Source organism: Cydia splendana, chromosome 22, assembly GCF_910591565.1.
Source record: "Cydia splendana chromosome 22, ilCydSple1.2, whole genome shotgun sequence".
NCBI classification, from domain to species: Eukaryota; Metazoa; Arthropoda; class Insecta; order Lepidoptera; family Tortricidae; genus Cydia; species Cydia splendana.
In genome coordinates, this window is record NC_085981.1 from 12,981,092 (window position 1) to 12,999,082 (window position 17,991).

General features: G+C 39.8%; 1 protein-coding gene across 6 annotated transcripts in view; it reads right to left on the bottom strand.

Annotated features, from left to right (window-relative positions):
* Positions 1-17,991, bottom strand: part of LOC134801409 (calcium-dependent secretion activator) — a 62,670-nt gene that overhangs the window by 36,137 nt on the left and 8,542 nt on the right. For all 6 annotated transcript variants that reach the window (XM_063773943.1, XM_063773944.1, XM_063773942.1 and 3 more), the window contains exons 2-3: positions 7,680-7,777; positions 842-928 (exon numbers count right to left, since the gene is read on the bottom strand). In XM_063773943.1, coding sequence (XP_063630013.1) covers positions 842-928; positions 7,680-7,758 — 166 coding nt within the window. In that variant the 5' untranslated portion in view covers positions 7,759-7,777. The remainder of the gene's footprint in view (positions 1-841; positions 929-7,679; positions 7,778-17,991) is intronic.

Below are 17,991 nucleotides of genomic sequence, written 5' to 3' on the forward strand. Positions count from 1 at the left end.
AATGACATCATCGAAGGGACTTGTTTACCATAATGGTCGTTATAACGGATGGTAGTCGCTATAATCAAGATTATATTAGGTATACCTACTGATAATATTTTCACGAAAGTCGGTTTTCTTATGTTTGTAAAAAGTTTTTATTTTAAGTAGGTAATTATTTTAAGTATAAGTAGTATACTTGTCGTAAAATCGTAACTTGTACCAAGTTTTATAAAATCAAAGCCTGGTCCTTTTAAACCAAATGCTTGCCCTCTGTAAGCGACTACAATTCGAAGCTTGGAAAGTATCAGAAACAGTCCAACCAACCATAAAAGCGTATCTCAATGGAAATATCGTGTCACTTAAGACTTTCTGTGCTTAAGAGTGAACTTACAAGTCCAGCAAATTGAGGAAGTTGAACAATTAAACTGTGGGCTGGTTAAATGTAGGATTTGATTGAAAAGTTTCCCGAAACTTTGGGAACCGTTGAGCCGCAATGGATAAGTATTAATGAGGTTTTTGTTCTAAGAATTTTTGTAGCGACCGCGTGTTTTATGTCTTTTTAGTACTTTTATTAGTCTCCGTAGTTTAGGTAAGTTCTGTCATATATTTGGTTCCCTTTTAATTTTCTGACTGAAGGATGACTCACGTCACGCTAGACCGGGCCGTGCCCGGGCCGAGGCGTCAGACATGTCATTTTCGACGAGTTCCACGACAGCTGATCGACGATCACGTGGTGCTTTCCTTGGAAAGGAAGATCCGGAAGCTCCGGCCCGGCCACGGCCCGGGCTAACGTAAGTCATCCTTTACGCTTTAAATGGAAGAACAATTAATAAAATATGTTAATGTTATGTTATGTTACCCTGTAGACCGGCTGTAGAGCCGCGGGGCAGCTCCGGTTTGCCGCGGACCGAGGGCCGCCCGCTTGCCAACGAACCGGGTGGAGCCACTGTGAACAAAAGCAAGTTTTGTTGGAAATTATATTCTCAACTCTGGCAACACCAAATGTCATTCCGATCTCTTTCCTTGATGGCTATCTCCATGGCCGCTGTGTTTGCTATCCTCAAGTTAAATAATATTATAATTGATAGTTTATATGTGTTGTCGTGTGTCCTATAACCCGCCTGACAAACATGAAGACATTGTATTCTGAGAAATACACATTGCTTCATTTGCAGAACCAGTGAGTGTTTTATTTCCAAGCCAACTCCTTACCGCCATTAACACGCCGTATTCCACTGCACAGCCCCGATCTTTCCTACAGGTTATGGGCCCAGATTATTGGCGTAGATTTGATTACTAAAGCAGTAGAAAGCTATAAGCGGTTGGCTGGAAAATAACTTGAAATTCGAACTCACATAACCTCAACTGCAACGTGCTTGGCATAACCTCAATCGTGTTTGTCGCCGCATAAGATGGAGAACGCTATTGCTAACCCTTCGACTTCGAGCTTTGGCGGCGGAATGCTTATTGAGAAATTGAATGGCCTTGGAAATTTCTCGTCATGGAAATTTATGTGCAAAAATGCTTTAATTTTGGAAGGACTTTGGCCATCTGTCACGGGTGATGACAACGATCCAGTTGAAATACAGCGTGCCTTAGCCAGAATATCGTTAAGCCTAAAACCCACACTCTTTCAATTACTGCATGGAATTAACACAGCAAAAGAAGCTTGGGAGAAGCTCAGTTCTGTCTTTGAAGATAAAGGCTTGTTCAGGCGTGTGAGCTTGCTTCGCCGGTTACATAGAATAGAATTGGGACAGTGTTCCAGCATGACAGCTTATATAGATACTGTATTTACATTGGTTTCCCAATTGGCAGACATTGGAAAAACGATTGAAGACGGGGAGATAGCGGAGATTCTCCTTGCAGGGCTCCCGCAGGATTACGACACTCTAGTTTCCGCCTTAGGAACCGCTTCAATCTCAAACTCTTTAACATCAGAAATAGTTCGAACTAGGCTACTACAAGAGGACTTCCGGCGAGTTAGCGCTGACATTAATGGAAATGGGAATAGCGCATTTGCTGTCAGCAATTATAAAAGGAAGATTGTGTGCCACTATTGCCACAGACCAGGACACACTAAGTCAAAATGCTTCAAACTAAAAAGGCAAAATAAGAACGAAAAAGAAGAAAAGACTCTCTATCTTCAAGAAGAGGTTTCTGCATTCATGGCTTCAGCGGAAGCGGCTTCAGTGGACTGTATTGTGGACAGTGGTACAACATCTCACATGGTTAATAATAATAATTTTTTTGATAATTTAAAGGACTCTAAAACAAATATTAACTGTGCTGACAGGTCTTCAAAATTAGAGAGCTATGGTATCGGAGATGTACATGTAAGACTTGAAAATTCTGATAGAGTTATTAAGAATGTAATGTATGTGCCTCATCTATCTCAAAATTTGCTGTCTGTAAGTAAGATGTGTGAAAAGGGTTTGGTAGTGGTGTTTAAAAGTGATGGCTGTTTTATTTATGATAAATGCACTTTAGAGGGCAAACCTGTTATGTCAGCTGATTTGTGTAAGGGTGTGTACCGGTTACGAGGTATTTGTGCAAAGGAGCAGTCGATGGCTACTCTGCATGAAGTGCAGGGATCACAGACTGCAAAGTTAGCTGTGTCAGATGCAAAGAAAGCATCTTTGTGGCATTCGCGTTTAGGACATCTTGGTTTGAATGGAATGCGTATGGTGAGAGAGAGTGCTGCACGTGGTGTCTCTTTTCAGATGAGCGATGACAGCATACAGCAGTGCGTCGCGTGTCTTAAGGGGAAGCCGGTGGCCAAGGCTTACCCTAAGGATGGAGCGAGGCGTGCAAGCAAGCTTCTCGAACTGGTGCATTCAGACGTCTGCGGCCCGATGAGTGACGACAGCTGGGGTGGTGCGCGTTACCTCTTGACCCTTACTGATGACTACTCGAGAAAAACCTTTGGATACTTAATGAAAAGGAAATCTGAGGTAATGTCTTGTTTTGTTAATTTTAAAAATGTAGTCGAAAAGCAGACTGGTTTGCAGATTAAGTGTTCACGCTCTGATAATGGTGGTGAGTATTGCAATGCAGCTTTTAAGGAGTTCTTAGCAAAGGAGGGCATACTTCACCAACTGACAGTACCTTACTGTGCTCCCCAGAATGGTGTATCTGAACGCCAGAATAGGGTGATTTTGGAGAAGGCTAGGTGCATGCTTTTACAGGCAGGTCTCTGCAATCGATTTTGGGGCGAGGCTGTCATGACAGCAATTTACCTCAAGAATCGCAGCCCTACTAGGGCATTGGCAGGACAGTTGCCGGAGGAGGTCTGGTCCGGACACAGCGTTGATCTTGGACACCTTCGAGTGTTTGGTTGCATAGCATTTTCTTTGTTACCGGAGCCTACTCGCACTAGTAAGTTGTCAGCTAAGTCAAAAATGTGTATTTTTGTTGGCTATTCAGAGACTACAAAGGGATACAGACTTATTGAGCCATCAAATCCCACTAAGGCTATTTTGTCAAGGAATGTAGACTTTTTAGAAAATAAATTTTATAAGAATTTTAAAAATGAACAAAATAATAATAATGTTAATGATTACTTGATAATTCCTTCTGTGCAATATTATGGTGAATTGAATGGAACTAATAATGAAATAAATATTGAACAATATTCAAATAATGATTTAGAGTCTAGTCAATTAAATGAAAATTCTAGTCAAAACATAAATGAATTGTCTGATTCAAATGATGATGCACAGAACAATCCTCATAATTTTTCGTATGAATTTACAGATGCTGAGTCTGGCAAGGACAGCAACAGCGAGGAAGAGTCCTCCGCTGAGCAGTGGTCACCCAATGCGGAGCTGCTTTCGGAGCCGATGCCCGCAGGAGACACTGCAGTTCAAGGGGAAGGCGCGACTAGTTCAGTGGAACCTGTAACTGTCAGCAGCCGCCCCGTTCGTGCCACTCGTGGTAAACCACCAACTAGGTATGGTGACTACGAAATGGGTATGTTTGCCAGCTCTATATTAGATGAACCTCAAACTTATGAAGAGGCGGTAGCATCATGTAACGCTCACGAATGGAAAAAGTCAATGGAAATTGAATATAATTCATTGATTGAGAACAATGTGTGGCAATTAGTAGATAGACCCACTGACGCTAATGTCATTAAGTGCAAGTGGGTTTATAAACTTAAACATGACACATCGGGTAATTTTGATAGATATAAAGCACGCTTAGTTGCTCGCGGCTTTACACAAAAAGAAGGTATAGATTATATAGATACATTCTCTCCTGTCGTGCGTCATTCAACGATGCGTATTCTATTCTCATTGGCTCATGAATATGATATGTCCATAGAGCATATTGATGTCACCACGGCATTTCTGAATGGCGACTTGAATGAGAGGATCTATATGGAGCAACCAAAGGGTTTTGTGTCTGATGAACGAAAGGTTTGTTTATTGCGAAAGAGCATATATGGGCTAAAACAAGCCAGTCGCATGTGGAACCTGAAAGTGCATGATTTGCTCTCTAAAAATGGTTACATACAGAGCAAAAATGAACCTTGTGTTTACGTGCGAAAGTGTGATAAGGATCTTACCATTATAGCTCTCTATGTGGATGATTTTTACATTTTTTCTACATGTGATACAAAAGCATTATATAATTTGTTACAGCAAAATTTTAATGTGAAACATTTAGGTTCATTAACCAGCTGTTTGGGAATGCGAGTCACTAGAGATAAAAATGTATTAATATTAGATCAAAAGGAATATATTCGCAAATTGCTTAATAAATTTAATATGTTGCAATGTAAAACTGTTTCCACACCTTTAGTACCAAACTGTAAATTAAAATCAGACACGGAACCACTAGATGATGATGTTTACAAATACAGGCAATTGGTCGGCTGCCTTATGTATCTTTCAGTGTGTACAAGGCCTGACATTACATTCAGCTGTAGTCAGCTAAGTCAATTTTTATGTAACTTTGATAAAAGTCACTGGGTGGCTGCAAAGCGTGTTCTAAGATACCTGGCAGGAACTATAGATGTAGGTCTATGTTTTTATAAAAGTAAGGGCTTAGATATAACAGCCTATACTGACGCTGACTGGGCTAACGACTTATGTGATAGAAAATCATACACAGGCTTTGTAGTAAAGTTAGGCTTGAATTGTGTAAGCTGGGAATCTAGGAAGCATTGTGTGGCCTTAAGCAGTACAGAGGCTGAATACTTAGCCATTAGTGATGTAGCGAAAGAGTTGTGTTTTATTAAGAATTTCCTGTGTGAAATTATTGATAAACATTATAATCCAGTTATCTTTAATGATAATCAAAGCGCTCAAAAATTGTTGTTGGCAAAGGAGTATTCACATAAACGCACTAAGCATATCGATATTCGATATCATTTTGTAAAAGATCTGATTCAAAAGCATTGTATAACTGTAAAATATCTGCCTACAAACAATATGACAGCCGACATATTTACCAAACCATTATGTACAACTAAACATTACACGTTTATGAAAGGTTTAAACTTAAATGATAAGCATGAGTTATTGTAATATTTTATTGGAATGATAATATTAATGGTTAGTTTTGCCTGCAAACAATATTTTAATTCTTTTTATATTTGACATGTAGAATGTTTTTGTGAATATATGAATACATACACATTGTGTTAGAAATATGTATTGTAGAATTTTTTATGGCATGTAACTTCATATATATGTGTTAAGACGTAGTTATTTTGTGTATATGAATGTTGCTATTGTTGAGAATAAGGGGAAGTGTTGGAAATTATATTCTCAACTCTGGCAACACCAAATGTCATTCCGATCTCTTTCCTTGATGGCTATCTCCATGGCCGCTGTGTTTGCTATCCTCAAGTTAAATAATATTATAATTGATAGTTTATATGTGTTGTCGTGTGTCCTATAACCCGCCTGACAAACATGAAGACATTGTATTCTGAGAAATACACATTGCTTCATTTGCAGAACCAGTGAGTGTTTTATTTCCAAGCCAACTCCTTACCGCCATTAACACGCCGTATTCCACTGCACAGCCCCGATCTTTCCTACAAGTTTTAATAAATATTGTAATAATTATAAATAAATATTATGGGACAATCTTACACAAATCTATACTTAACGCAATACCAACTGGCGACTGAGATCATAATGCTATCTCCTTTACCAACCAACCAACCAAGACCAACCAAGACCAACCAAGACCAACCAAGAGTGAAAAAACTTTTTCTTCTTCTTCAACCTAGCGTTTTCCCGGCCTAGCGCCAGGGTCCGCTTTCCTGGTCAATCTTCTCCACTTTACCCAGTCTTCGGCATCCTCGGTTGTGAGATTGTTCTCTTCCATATCAAAAACTTGTATCAAAAGTGAAAAAATATTTTGTATTTCTAGTAGTAAACACAGATAAGCCAAACTCAATATGTTTTCCACTAACTGGATTACCTGAAGTGGCATTGGGCCTATCATATCAATAGCGAATCGATAACAGTCGGGGTAGACAGGTTCTGAAGTGGCTATGACCAGGCCTCCGTCACACGCTCAAGGCCACGCGCTATATGCCTACCGCTCGTCGTATCGTCGACGATACAACCGACAGAGGGCCGCCAAACGCCCGCCTGAACGCTCGCACCGCACGTTTCCCGCGCTTACGCTTCGAAATGCCGAAACCACGTAATTATTGTGCAGTAAATGGGTGTAAAAGTCAAAAAAACAAAGGAAAAAGCCTATAATAAAGATTCATCTTTTTATGGCGGGCTAAAGGTCCCACCTGAAACGTTTAATAATTATATTGAAGGGTTAGAAAAAGTATTTTTTAAATAATTTTGACGACGTAATAATTAATCGGCCTGGTAGCACGGTATTAAAATTTTTTAAAACCGTTGATTTTCCGTTGCTTTGCTCCTGAGTATTTATTAAAATTATTTACGCGATTTAGGATATTTACAACTGTAAAATTTAATAAAGAGAAGGGTAAAAATTATAAATCATTATATAAAACTAAAACATATTTGATTGACTAATAAAAAATATGGTTGATCCGCAACATTCGTTTTATTACAATAATCATCCTAGGTAGATGCCTACAACCCTAGCGCATTCTTACGATGACGCGTTAGCACGTGACTCGCACGGCGGGCAACACAGTCTCGACTCTTTGTGCGCGTACTTATGGTACATTTCTTCTTGTCCTGAGCAGCAGGTATTATTATTAAGGTTTTGTAGGCTATTATAGCGTAGGTATTTTCGCTTTTGTTTGGGAATGAAGTATCTGTTACGTAGTAACTATTTATTAATCTGTGCTATGACGTAAATTTATCTACTAGCTTCTGCCGTGACTTCGTCTGTGTGGAATGAATGGATGATGATGATTGATAAAAATAATCCTATGTCGAGTCGGTGCAGAGTTAGCTAAGACAGACTCTAGTCATTCTTTATTTTTTAAGTAATCTGGAAGACTCTTGTGTAATAGAAAAACCTTAAGAAACTAGTAGGTATAGTTGAATTTTTTTAAGCTGACCGTTTTAAACTATGAGAGCTCACAGTTCTACACGGTCAGCTTAAAAAATTCAACTATACATGGTCCTTGTCTATACCTACTTAAATTTTTGGGAAGCCTTTGCACTGTTTTTTGCGTCTTCCATGAGCCGTGGCAAAAAGCCGGGACAACGCGAGAAAGATGATGCTGAGCAAAACCTTACCAGGTTGTAATTTGTTGGTGGGCTGATGCTTCTTGTGTTCATCCTCGCTGTCCTCTTCCGAAGAGCTGGGATCGATCATTGTGGCTTACAACTAGCTCCTGCAACAAAATGAAAATTAACTGTTAATTACACTCAATTTATGACAGAAATCACACCGGAAATAAAGGCCCAACCCACACTAGCATTTACGAGCGTCGACGTCTAGTCAAATCTATGGCTGCTTGACGCAACGTTGGCGCAACTGCGCAGCGACGCCATATTCTCTAGCGCTGGCAGGACGACGACGCTCAAAAGAAGCTAGTGTGGGGTAGGGTGGTTGGTACAAAGGCTCTTTCACGCAAAAGATAAGTATGTCGATTACTTTGGTATCGTTAGGTATTAAGTAAGTACTGTCCGCTTATACTGGCTGAATGGAAATAATTCATAATAGCATAAGAACTATTATATACCTAATCTGTGATAATAGTTACATTATCTAGTGTATTGTCATATAAAAGTTTGTAGGTATACGTGCCTAAATGGATTTGGTATGAAATATGTTGACTTAGGTATGTCAGGTATTAAATTCTAAACCCAAACACTTTGTTAAATAAAGGCAAATAAGGTATTTATATTTTATAAAACATGTCATATGAAGTTTGAGCTAAAGTGTAGGTAGTCATAAATAATTAAGGTCGTAAAATAATTAGTTTAAAACGTAATTAAGGCTATACCTAGTGTGCCTACTCGAAAGGGCAGCCCATGGGCAGCCACTAAGGGCCTAGGCTAGGGCAATTAGGTATAAATTACTGCCGCAGACTGTCACAGAGTAGTTACACACAGAATGAACATACTTTAACAGTGTCAATGTTTGGAATAGAAAAATTATTAAATATTTTAAACTAACCCAATTATGGAGTTTAGTTCAGAACTGCATCTTTTATTTCACATTTTTACACTAGCGTCTACTATGTAGCTGTAATTTCATTATTGAACCATTAAACAAATAAATATAAATATTGTATATAAACTTATAAACTAAAAGTATCTAACTATTCTAAATTAATAAAAATAAAACATCCCTAAACCTAAACTACACTAATAAATCACCCCTCGGCAAGGTCCTGTAGACGCTGGCAGCATTACCACGCTGAATTGCAATGCTTAAAATGCGCTGTGCGAGGAAGCTGCCAGCCCTTCGGTCCCCAGTCACATCCACCAGCCTCTTTGATATCGCTCCGAAAAAAATCTGGGCACTGGGACCCCACGGGCCGAGTGTTTCCACACCAAAAGGGGTAAAGCTATATTCTTGGCCGATGCGGCTGTATTTAGCCCTTTTTCTTCGCTCAGCCGCATCCGCAGCTGCACCCGCTGTAATTTTGTTGCAATAATAACATCATTAATCTCGGACAGGCATACGTACCTTACGGTGGATGTGCGGAGTTTCACGCAAGGATCGCGTCCGAAACGCCCACATTCGGGGTAGTCTTGGCGTCCGTGACATTGCAGACAAACTGCAAGAGTGTCGCCTTCGTTGGTATGGCCACGTCTCGCGCAGACCGGCAAGTTACGTGGGTAACAAATGCCTGGCCATGCCGCCTCCTCCCGGTACGGGAAGAAGAGGCCGGCCCAAGAAGCGATGGCTTGATGTCCTCAAGGAGGACATGCGTGCCAACGGACTCACTACCAGGGATGCCGAAGATCGGGCAAAGTGGTCACGAAGGAGTCGGAAGGCGGACCCCGGGTCCTCGCGCCCCGCGCGGGGGCACAGCCGGGATTGACGCCAGGATGATGATGATGAGGCATACGTACCTTACGTACCTAGTTAATCTAGTAAACACTTTATTGTACAACGCAACACTAACTCTGTGGCATCGTCCACCAGCGGCCCGTTTCTCAAAAGCTTTTATATCTTGTAATACAAGCGGATGTCACTTTTTGACAGGTTTTGTTAGAAAGGGACTTCCAAGTAAATGGTACACTTTTAAGTCAAAATGCCCATATATTTATATACTGTTGTTCGACGCAACGTTGGCGCCACTGCGCAGCGACGCCATTTTCCATCGCACTGGCTAGTCGCCGACGCTCAAAAACCGTCAAAAGACGCTAGTGTGGGGTGGCCCCAACGGACAATCGTAACTACGTCTTCATCATCATCATCATCATATCAGCCAGAGGACGTCCACTGCTGGACATAGGCCTCCCCCAAAGATCGCCACAATGACCGGTCTGGCGCCACCCGCATCCAGCGGGCTCCCGCGACCTTTACCAGACTACAGACGTAGTTCTGTAGACACAGAACTACGTCTTAACTAATAAAAATACTTGCTGTGAGTAAACAAATTAGACTACCAAAACGAAATGTGAAGTGCAAAGGTGACCTTATCAATTTAAGGGATAACTTTTTGACCTTCCAGCTATTTGAGCGATCAACCCTGTTTTGAAACTCTGAACTCTTGCCAAATAGCTAAGTAAACATCTCTTTTATATGCCAAGCTCAGCGCAAAGTTAATATTTGGCAACAACAGCCAAGTGAAAAACCAGCTTCTTGCCAATGAATATCAATTTATTACTTAAACGTCTGTCCTAGTGTCCTCCTTAAGAAGAATAAATAAAACAACACAATAGTACATTGTGTATTAAGGGCGGGAAATAAGAAATTACGAACGAGTGTCAATTTTAAGCCCGACGCGAAGCGAGGGCTTAAAATGTTCACGAGTTCGGAATTTCTTTACCGCCCGTGGCACACACAATGTTTTTCATCACACTTGTAAGGAAAAAAAGGAGAATTAATAAAAACAAACTTCTGTATAAAACACTTTTCCGCCCTAGGGCGAAAATTTCAATTTCCCGCCCGCAAGCCCTACGTGTAAATAAGTGTTTTTCATCACACTTGCTCGGAAAAGATTTTTTCCGCCCTAGGGCGAAAAATTCAATTTCCCGCCCGCAAGCCCTACGTGTAAATACATCTTTTCCGAGCAAGTGTGATGAAAAAGCTATTAACCTATTGTACAAAGAGTTTAAGTGTCTCCATTAGTTTACTTACTTATGTCTGAGATTTTTATAAATCGAGTAAGATTTTTATAATTCGATATATAAGCGACTTTTGTATGCTACCGAAAATAAGATTACTTTTATGTACTTTGTAAATCTGTTCTCGTGTACCTAACTAGTGTAGATGTAGGTATAATACTTATTTATTATTTAAATATTTTGTAAAAACGTTCCAAATATTAGGATCGAAAAAGCTCGTGATTCAGAGCAAAAATAACAGCAAATTTTTAAACGTTTCAGACAATTTTGTATTTAACCCCACTAAAGTAGAAGCTTTCATCTTTCGCGTAGCATGATAACCCTACTTAGAGCTTTCAGGGACTCTCAACTCAAGGCTTTAGCGCTCATTAAAACTTCAGTTCATTACGTGCTTTTATATTCTATACCTGGACTACCACGCATAGACTACGATTTGTAAAATTACGACATATCTGGACTACCACGCATAGACTACGATTTGTAAAATTACGACGACCATGAGGTTACTACATGCTCTATTAAGTCCTCCGCCCGCTAGCTGGCGAGGATGCACGGAGCGGGCGCATGCAGGTGCATTAATATACAATACAAACACTTAAATACATAGAATAGAGATGGGCCGAATATTCGGTAATTATTCGGTATTCGGCATATTTTTCAGTGTTCGTATTCGGCCAAATAGTTCGGTTCGAACTGCTGAATATTTACCGAATAAACATTTTTTTAAGGGCATCCGCTAGTTAGCGCGGAGGTACTTCGCGATCAGGTATGAGACGTTTCCGTTTCTTTTCATATAACATTCCCGGTCGGTCGGGAGCTTAGGAGGAGGGTCAAACACACGTTATGAGTGCAGACCACGGACCTGAATGAACTAGTTTTCAGCGTTTTAGGCAGTTTTAGCCCAACCGAATATTCGGTTCGGAATGAGCTGAACTTAGGGTTACCAGATACAAATTTAGAATTTCCTGACATTCATATTTTTGACGACGACGACGGGGGGGGAAGGGTCTAGGCGTTAACAAAAGGCCAAAATTCCTGACATCTGGTAACCCTTCGTAATTCGTATTCGGTAAAGTCCATATTCAGCCCATCTCTAATAGAAAACATCCATAATTCAGGAACTATCACACAAATAAATGCCCTTACTGAGATTCGAACCTAGGACCATCAGCTTCATAGGCAGGTCGTCAAAGCATGTCACCCATGTGTAAGTCGAAGCATGTTTAATCTAGTAGATAAGTCATCTTTGGTACGTACTAGCCTAGCTCTATACGGCAGTCAGGACCATTATGGTAATGCTACAGCTCTATGAAAGATTATTGTCTATGTGTGAAGTGCCTGGCCTTTTAATGGTCGGGCTTTCAAGAGCATCTGTATACTACAAGTCTACAACGCGCACGTGCACGTGCACGTCTACGCACACGCATCCGGTGTGCACAGGCCTTTAATCGTGGGTTAAATCTTATAATTTGACCCACTTTCCGATTTACAATTGAGATGAAAATATAAAAATAGTCTTTACTGCAACTTTGAGTTGTTACATAACATTGGTTCATATGCATGTACGTATGAGTCGGGTGACAATGCATGTACTATTATGGTACCATCGAGCTGATCTGATGGAGACAGGAGGTAGCCATAAGAACACTGTGATGAAACAACGCAACCTAATTGTATTTGGGGTTTTAGAATTGTCTCGATGAGTAAGTAGGTATTAGTTGCCTGTGTTAAGAAAAGTATAGTCAGCGATAAAAGCTTGTACCAAAAATGTCATTTTTGCCAAAGTCTTATAATAACTCTGATAAATAAAATACACCTAGCAGTTTTGAAGCTACGGTGAGGGAGCACTACCTATATACAGGGCCGGATTAACCCTAAGTCAAAGTAGGCAACTGCCTAGGGGCCCCGCCTCGGCTAAGGGGCCCCGGCGGCTCAGCGCGCACCAAATAAAATTTTGTTCCATAGGGTCAAAATTGAAAGGGGGAAGAAGACGAAAGTGTCCCTAGTTTTTCATAGGAATGCTCGACCTCAATTTACCATTGGTTTGTGTTCCACATCTCCTCTACTTCAGCTTAGCCTTTGGCCTCGCCGCGCCAAGCTCGGCCTGCGGTCTCGCTTTTTAATACAATGGACATTGGTTCGTGTCTGTGCTCAACTATTTATCCTGAAGCCTGATGAAGCACGGCTTTGACTTCGCATGAAAGCTCGCCTCACTGGCACACTTCGGACTTTTAGGCCCAGATGAAGATCGATAGGTACCCGGCCTTTTAACACGCTTTCACAATTTGCGATATTGATAGCAAAATTTTTCGCGCTCGCTGCGCTCGCGTTTATTTCTGATTCTTTAGTTGACCCTGTATCATCTACATATTAGCTTGACTGGTGAATGAATAGAGTTAGACCAAGAAAGTCTGCAATGATATTTATAGCATACGCAGTGCAAGTGTTATTTATACGTCATAATGCACTGCACACTTGCACTGCGAGTGCTATCAAAATTGTTGCAGGCTTATCTTGGTCTAACTCTAGTAATTTAAATAATTTTAACATATGGAAATCCTTTACTATTACTTATTAAGTTGATTCTAATCATGTGGCTCGGCGTTTGGTCTTATGGTCGGACAATCGCTGTTCAGCCTCGCAAAATATTAACTATTGAGAAAATCAACTACTCGAAGGTTAGCTGGAAGAGATCCCTTACAGGGATAAGTTTACCTTTGTACCTTTATTTCTGTAAATATTATGTAAACCTGTGGTGTGTACAATAAACTGATTACTACTACTACTACTATCAACTTTGCGGCACTAGTTGAGCTTAAAATTTGCCATTAGAGGTAGATAGGAAAGTGACGCTGAAGCTCACATCTTTGGTATTCTACTGGGAATTGGCCTTAAGCCTAAATGGTTCTCCCCACACTTGACGCGATGGAATCGGCAAAAACCAATAGAATAAAGCTTTATGTACATGCAATAAGAGCGAAAAAGACATCGTTCGATTCGGATCGGCTGGACCGCTGGGCCAACGCCTAAAGATTTAAATTAAAAACGCAAACTTGTTTCCCTATACTGAATATGCTGTGTGCAGAATTGACTGTAGGGGGCCCCGAGCCTCGCACTGCCTAGGGGCCCCGACATGCTTAATCCGGCCCTGCCTATATAATATAGGCATAATAAGTACCTACGTGTGTAAGTAATAAGTATAATAAACGCTCATCAAGTAAAAAATAATAATATCTCAGAAAACCTACAACTTCATTCGCATAACAAAGGTCGTTATTGTTATCATAAATCACACAATTCCCACCCGAACGCCATGTGAGTTGTGTCCTCGCGTATTGCCCCCTGGGATCTGGGTATTACAGAGACATTTCTTATAAGTAATACTGAGTGATAATGTGAAACTTCACAAGGTAGGTAAGTACCTCATATAGTGTATTATACTCGTATATAATATAACTAGCTTTTGACTGCGACTTAATTCGTCTGAGTGGAATTAGTTCCAGCAGTTAAAGTACCTATAGCATAGCGCCTGGACAAAATCGAATGGCAATAATTTTGAGCATATGGTTAATTAATCGCTTACACCAATTAACAGGCAATTCATTAATTTTCTCATTTCCACCCCCTTTTACACCCTCTTTAGGGGTGACTTTAGACATAAAAACTATCCTATGTTCTTCCCCGGGACTCAAACTATCTCTATGCCTTTAAACTAAATCCGTTCAGCGGTTTTAAGCATGAAGAGTTAACAGACAGACAGACAGACAGACAGACAAACACACTTTCCCATTTATTATGTCGACGATAGATATTGAAAGGTTTATATAAATTAAAGTTACTTTGTAACAGTTGTTATATTCACAGGTTCTGTTTTTAGGGTTCCGTACCCAAAGGGTAAAACGGGACCCTATTACTAAGACTTCGCTGTCCGTTCGTCCGTCCGTCCGTCCGTCCGTACGTCTGTCTGTCACCAGGCTGTATCTCACGAACCGTGATAGCTAGACAGTTGAAATTTTCACAGATGATGTATTTCTGTTGCCGCTATAACAACAAATACTAAAAACAGAATAAAATAAAGATTTAAATGGGCCTCCCATACAACAAACGTGATTTTTGACCAAAGTTAAGCAACGTCGGGAGTGGTCAGTACTTGGATGGGTGACCGTTCTTTTTTTGCTTGTTTTTTCGTTTTTTTTTTGCATTATGGTACGGAACCCTTCGTGCGCGAGTCCGACTCGCACTTGCCCGGTTTTTTTTATTATTTTCTATTTTGAAAAATTTTCGTGTTTAAATGTTGTTAAAATTTTTACCGGCAATTGCTTTTTAGGGTTCCGTACCTCAAAAGAGAAAAACGGAACCCTTATAGGATCACTCGTGCGTCTGTCTGTCTGTCTGTCCGTCTGTCACAGCCCATTTTCTCCAAAAGTACTGGACCAATTAAGTTGAAGTTTGGTACACATATGTAAATTCGTGACCCAAAGACGGACATCTTACGTAAACAAATGAATTTTAAACATGGAGGCCTTGTTTTGGGAGGTTAATGAGAAAATTAAAAAATAATGATTTTTAAACTATATCGTGTTACATAACTGGGGGGATATCGCGGTAGGGATAGGTGGAATAGGCGTGAATGAAAGAGCTCATTTTGAGAATTTTAAATATGTTTTTTCTAATTTTAAAATAAATAGTTTAGAAGTTATTTATGAAAATAGCCAAAAAATTACCATTCCCAGCCCCCCTCCCCTTTTCTCCGAAATTACTGGGTCTAAAATTTTGAGAAAAATATACAAAATAGTTCTTTACCTATAGATGACAGGAAAACCTATTAGAAATATTCAGTCAAGCGTGAGTCGGACTAATTACTTAGTTTTTGATCCAACCCCTACGGTTTTTTAAAGGCAATTCACTCGCGTTTCACATATAAAAAATACATTGTTAAAAATTGGGTAATGTACGGAACCCGTCCGAGTCCGACTCGCACTTGGCCGGTTTTATGTCTACGTACAAATTCTACAAATGATGGTCATAAGGTTTAAGGACTGGAAAACATTACTGTGTAGTACATGGACTTTTGATACCTATTGAAATCTGTGAGTTAAAACATAAACATATGATATTGATAATCAATGCCGCCTAGGTACCTATTTTTATTTGATAAAACGCTGCCACAGGATGCTATGAATATTGAGTGATAAGAGGTTGATTTACTCATTTTGTACAATTAAGATTTTGTACAAAAAAAAAAAAAAAACTTTTATGGCGGCAAGACGTGTTTTGAAAACTCTTGTGTAAAATTATTAATTTTATATTCAATTAACGCGTGTCTTTCAGTTATTTGTGTTTTAAAATACTCATAAATTATTAATCTTCTGGTTTTTCATAAATTTGAAGCGGTCCCGACTGATACAGTCGGGATCCGAAACCAATGTCCCACAATGGAGATGATGGCGCAAATGAAGCTACAAATCACGTAAATAGCTCCGAGACAATCCTACAAAATGATTCCATAGACTTAACACAACGTGATATGGACTGCGAGTTAGAGGAAATGACGACTGATAATGGTGAACCGAACCCATCAGTTGACCTAAGGTCACCTAAGGTCAAGGGTAAGCTTAAGGCAAGACAGTTTCCTAAGGTTAGTACTGAGACAATTATTACGACAGATCATTCCTATGCAACGAAACGAGGAAGGACGATGAATGGACATTAGTTACCAAAAATCCAAAACGCCGTTATGTGTTTAACCCAGACTTATCCGTGGGCACAGAAATAAGCATTACTTGCAAAGATAAGCTGCCGAAACAATTTGCGCTAGCGAAGCTATTAAAAAGTCATGATATTTTAGGTATCATTAGAGTCAGGTACGTTAATTCATATAAAGTGCTTGTCCAATTTGATAATGAAACCAGCGCTGAGCGGCTTATGTCCAAGGTTGCTATGCATGAGGAGTTGGGCTGGCGGTGCCAAAAAACATACGAGGTTGGTGTTTCTTATGGCATTATTAAAGATGTGGATTTAGATTTAAGTGAAAGAGAGTATGATGTGTGGAGTAGAAATAGTTTCAGTAAAAAGATTAAGCAGAAAAAGTTCAGATGAATCAGGATGTGCCAATTGCTGGCGGTATGGTCATACAAAGAAAACGTGTTCCAAAAAATGTACTTGTCCTAAGTGTGGAGGCCAACATTCAAATTGCGAAACAACTGTATTCACATGTCGTAATTGCTCAGGGAATCACATGGCTTTAGACAAAATTTGTCCGCTCTACCAAAAAGAAAGAAACATAAGGAAGATTATGGCTGAATTTAATTGTACATATAAAAAGGCGTTGAATAAATATGAACCAGGTTCTAGCAGCCCGCCAGCCCCGGCGGCATCAATGTATCAGGAAAACTTTCCCCCGACGCTTAGGACAACTGAGACGTCTTCAGTGGCTGAAACATCAACAGTGGAGCCTGCGGTAATCGAACCAGCATATGCAAAAGTAGTGACGACCCAAGCTGTAGTTCATAGTGATGCCCCAGGTAAAAATAATGTCTCGTTTACTCCATCTAAAAAGGCAAGCCGTACTAAACCTAAACGCAGGAAGCAGGAAGTGAGAGAAAAAGATGACAGTATATCTGATAATAACTTATCAAGTATGGAAACTAATGATAGTGACGTTCTACCAGAAATAACGACTAAACCCAAGGAAGTAAGTGAAAATAAACTTAAATTTAGTTCACTAATTGATAAGTTAAAAGATATCATATTCATGAAAAACTTGACGATTGTTGAAAAATTAAAATTAGGGGTTCAAACTGGATTAGAATGGCTTTTATCTTTTGTTATGAAGAATATACTTGACATGTCCTGCTTAAAATCCTTTTTTAACGCCACAGATGGCTAGTAACTTAAAACAGTGCAGACTTAACATGTTGCAATGGAACGCACAGAGTATTAGACCAAAGTTACCATCGTTTGAAAATCTACTTATTCAGGAGAAGATCCATATAGCGGCACTTAGTGAAACATGGTTAGATTCCGACTGTTATTTTCGCATTAGTAATTATAATATATATAGGGCGGACAGATCGGATGGATATGGTGGTGTTGCAATCCTTACGCATAAATCGATCAAGTCTGAGCATTGTCGTGTCCAACACCCTAATCCTGGTGTAGAAGTTGTTTACGTTAAAGTGTTTAATTGTGATCAAATTAAAAACGTGATTTCAGTTTACTGTCCGTCTTCTGTAGTGACTCAGCAGAGTGATTGGGATTTTATTTTTTCAATCGTGCAACATAACGTGATTATCATGAT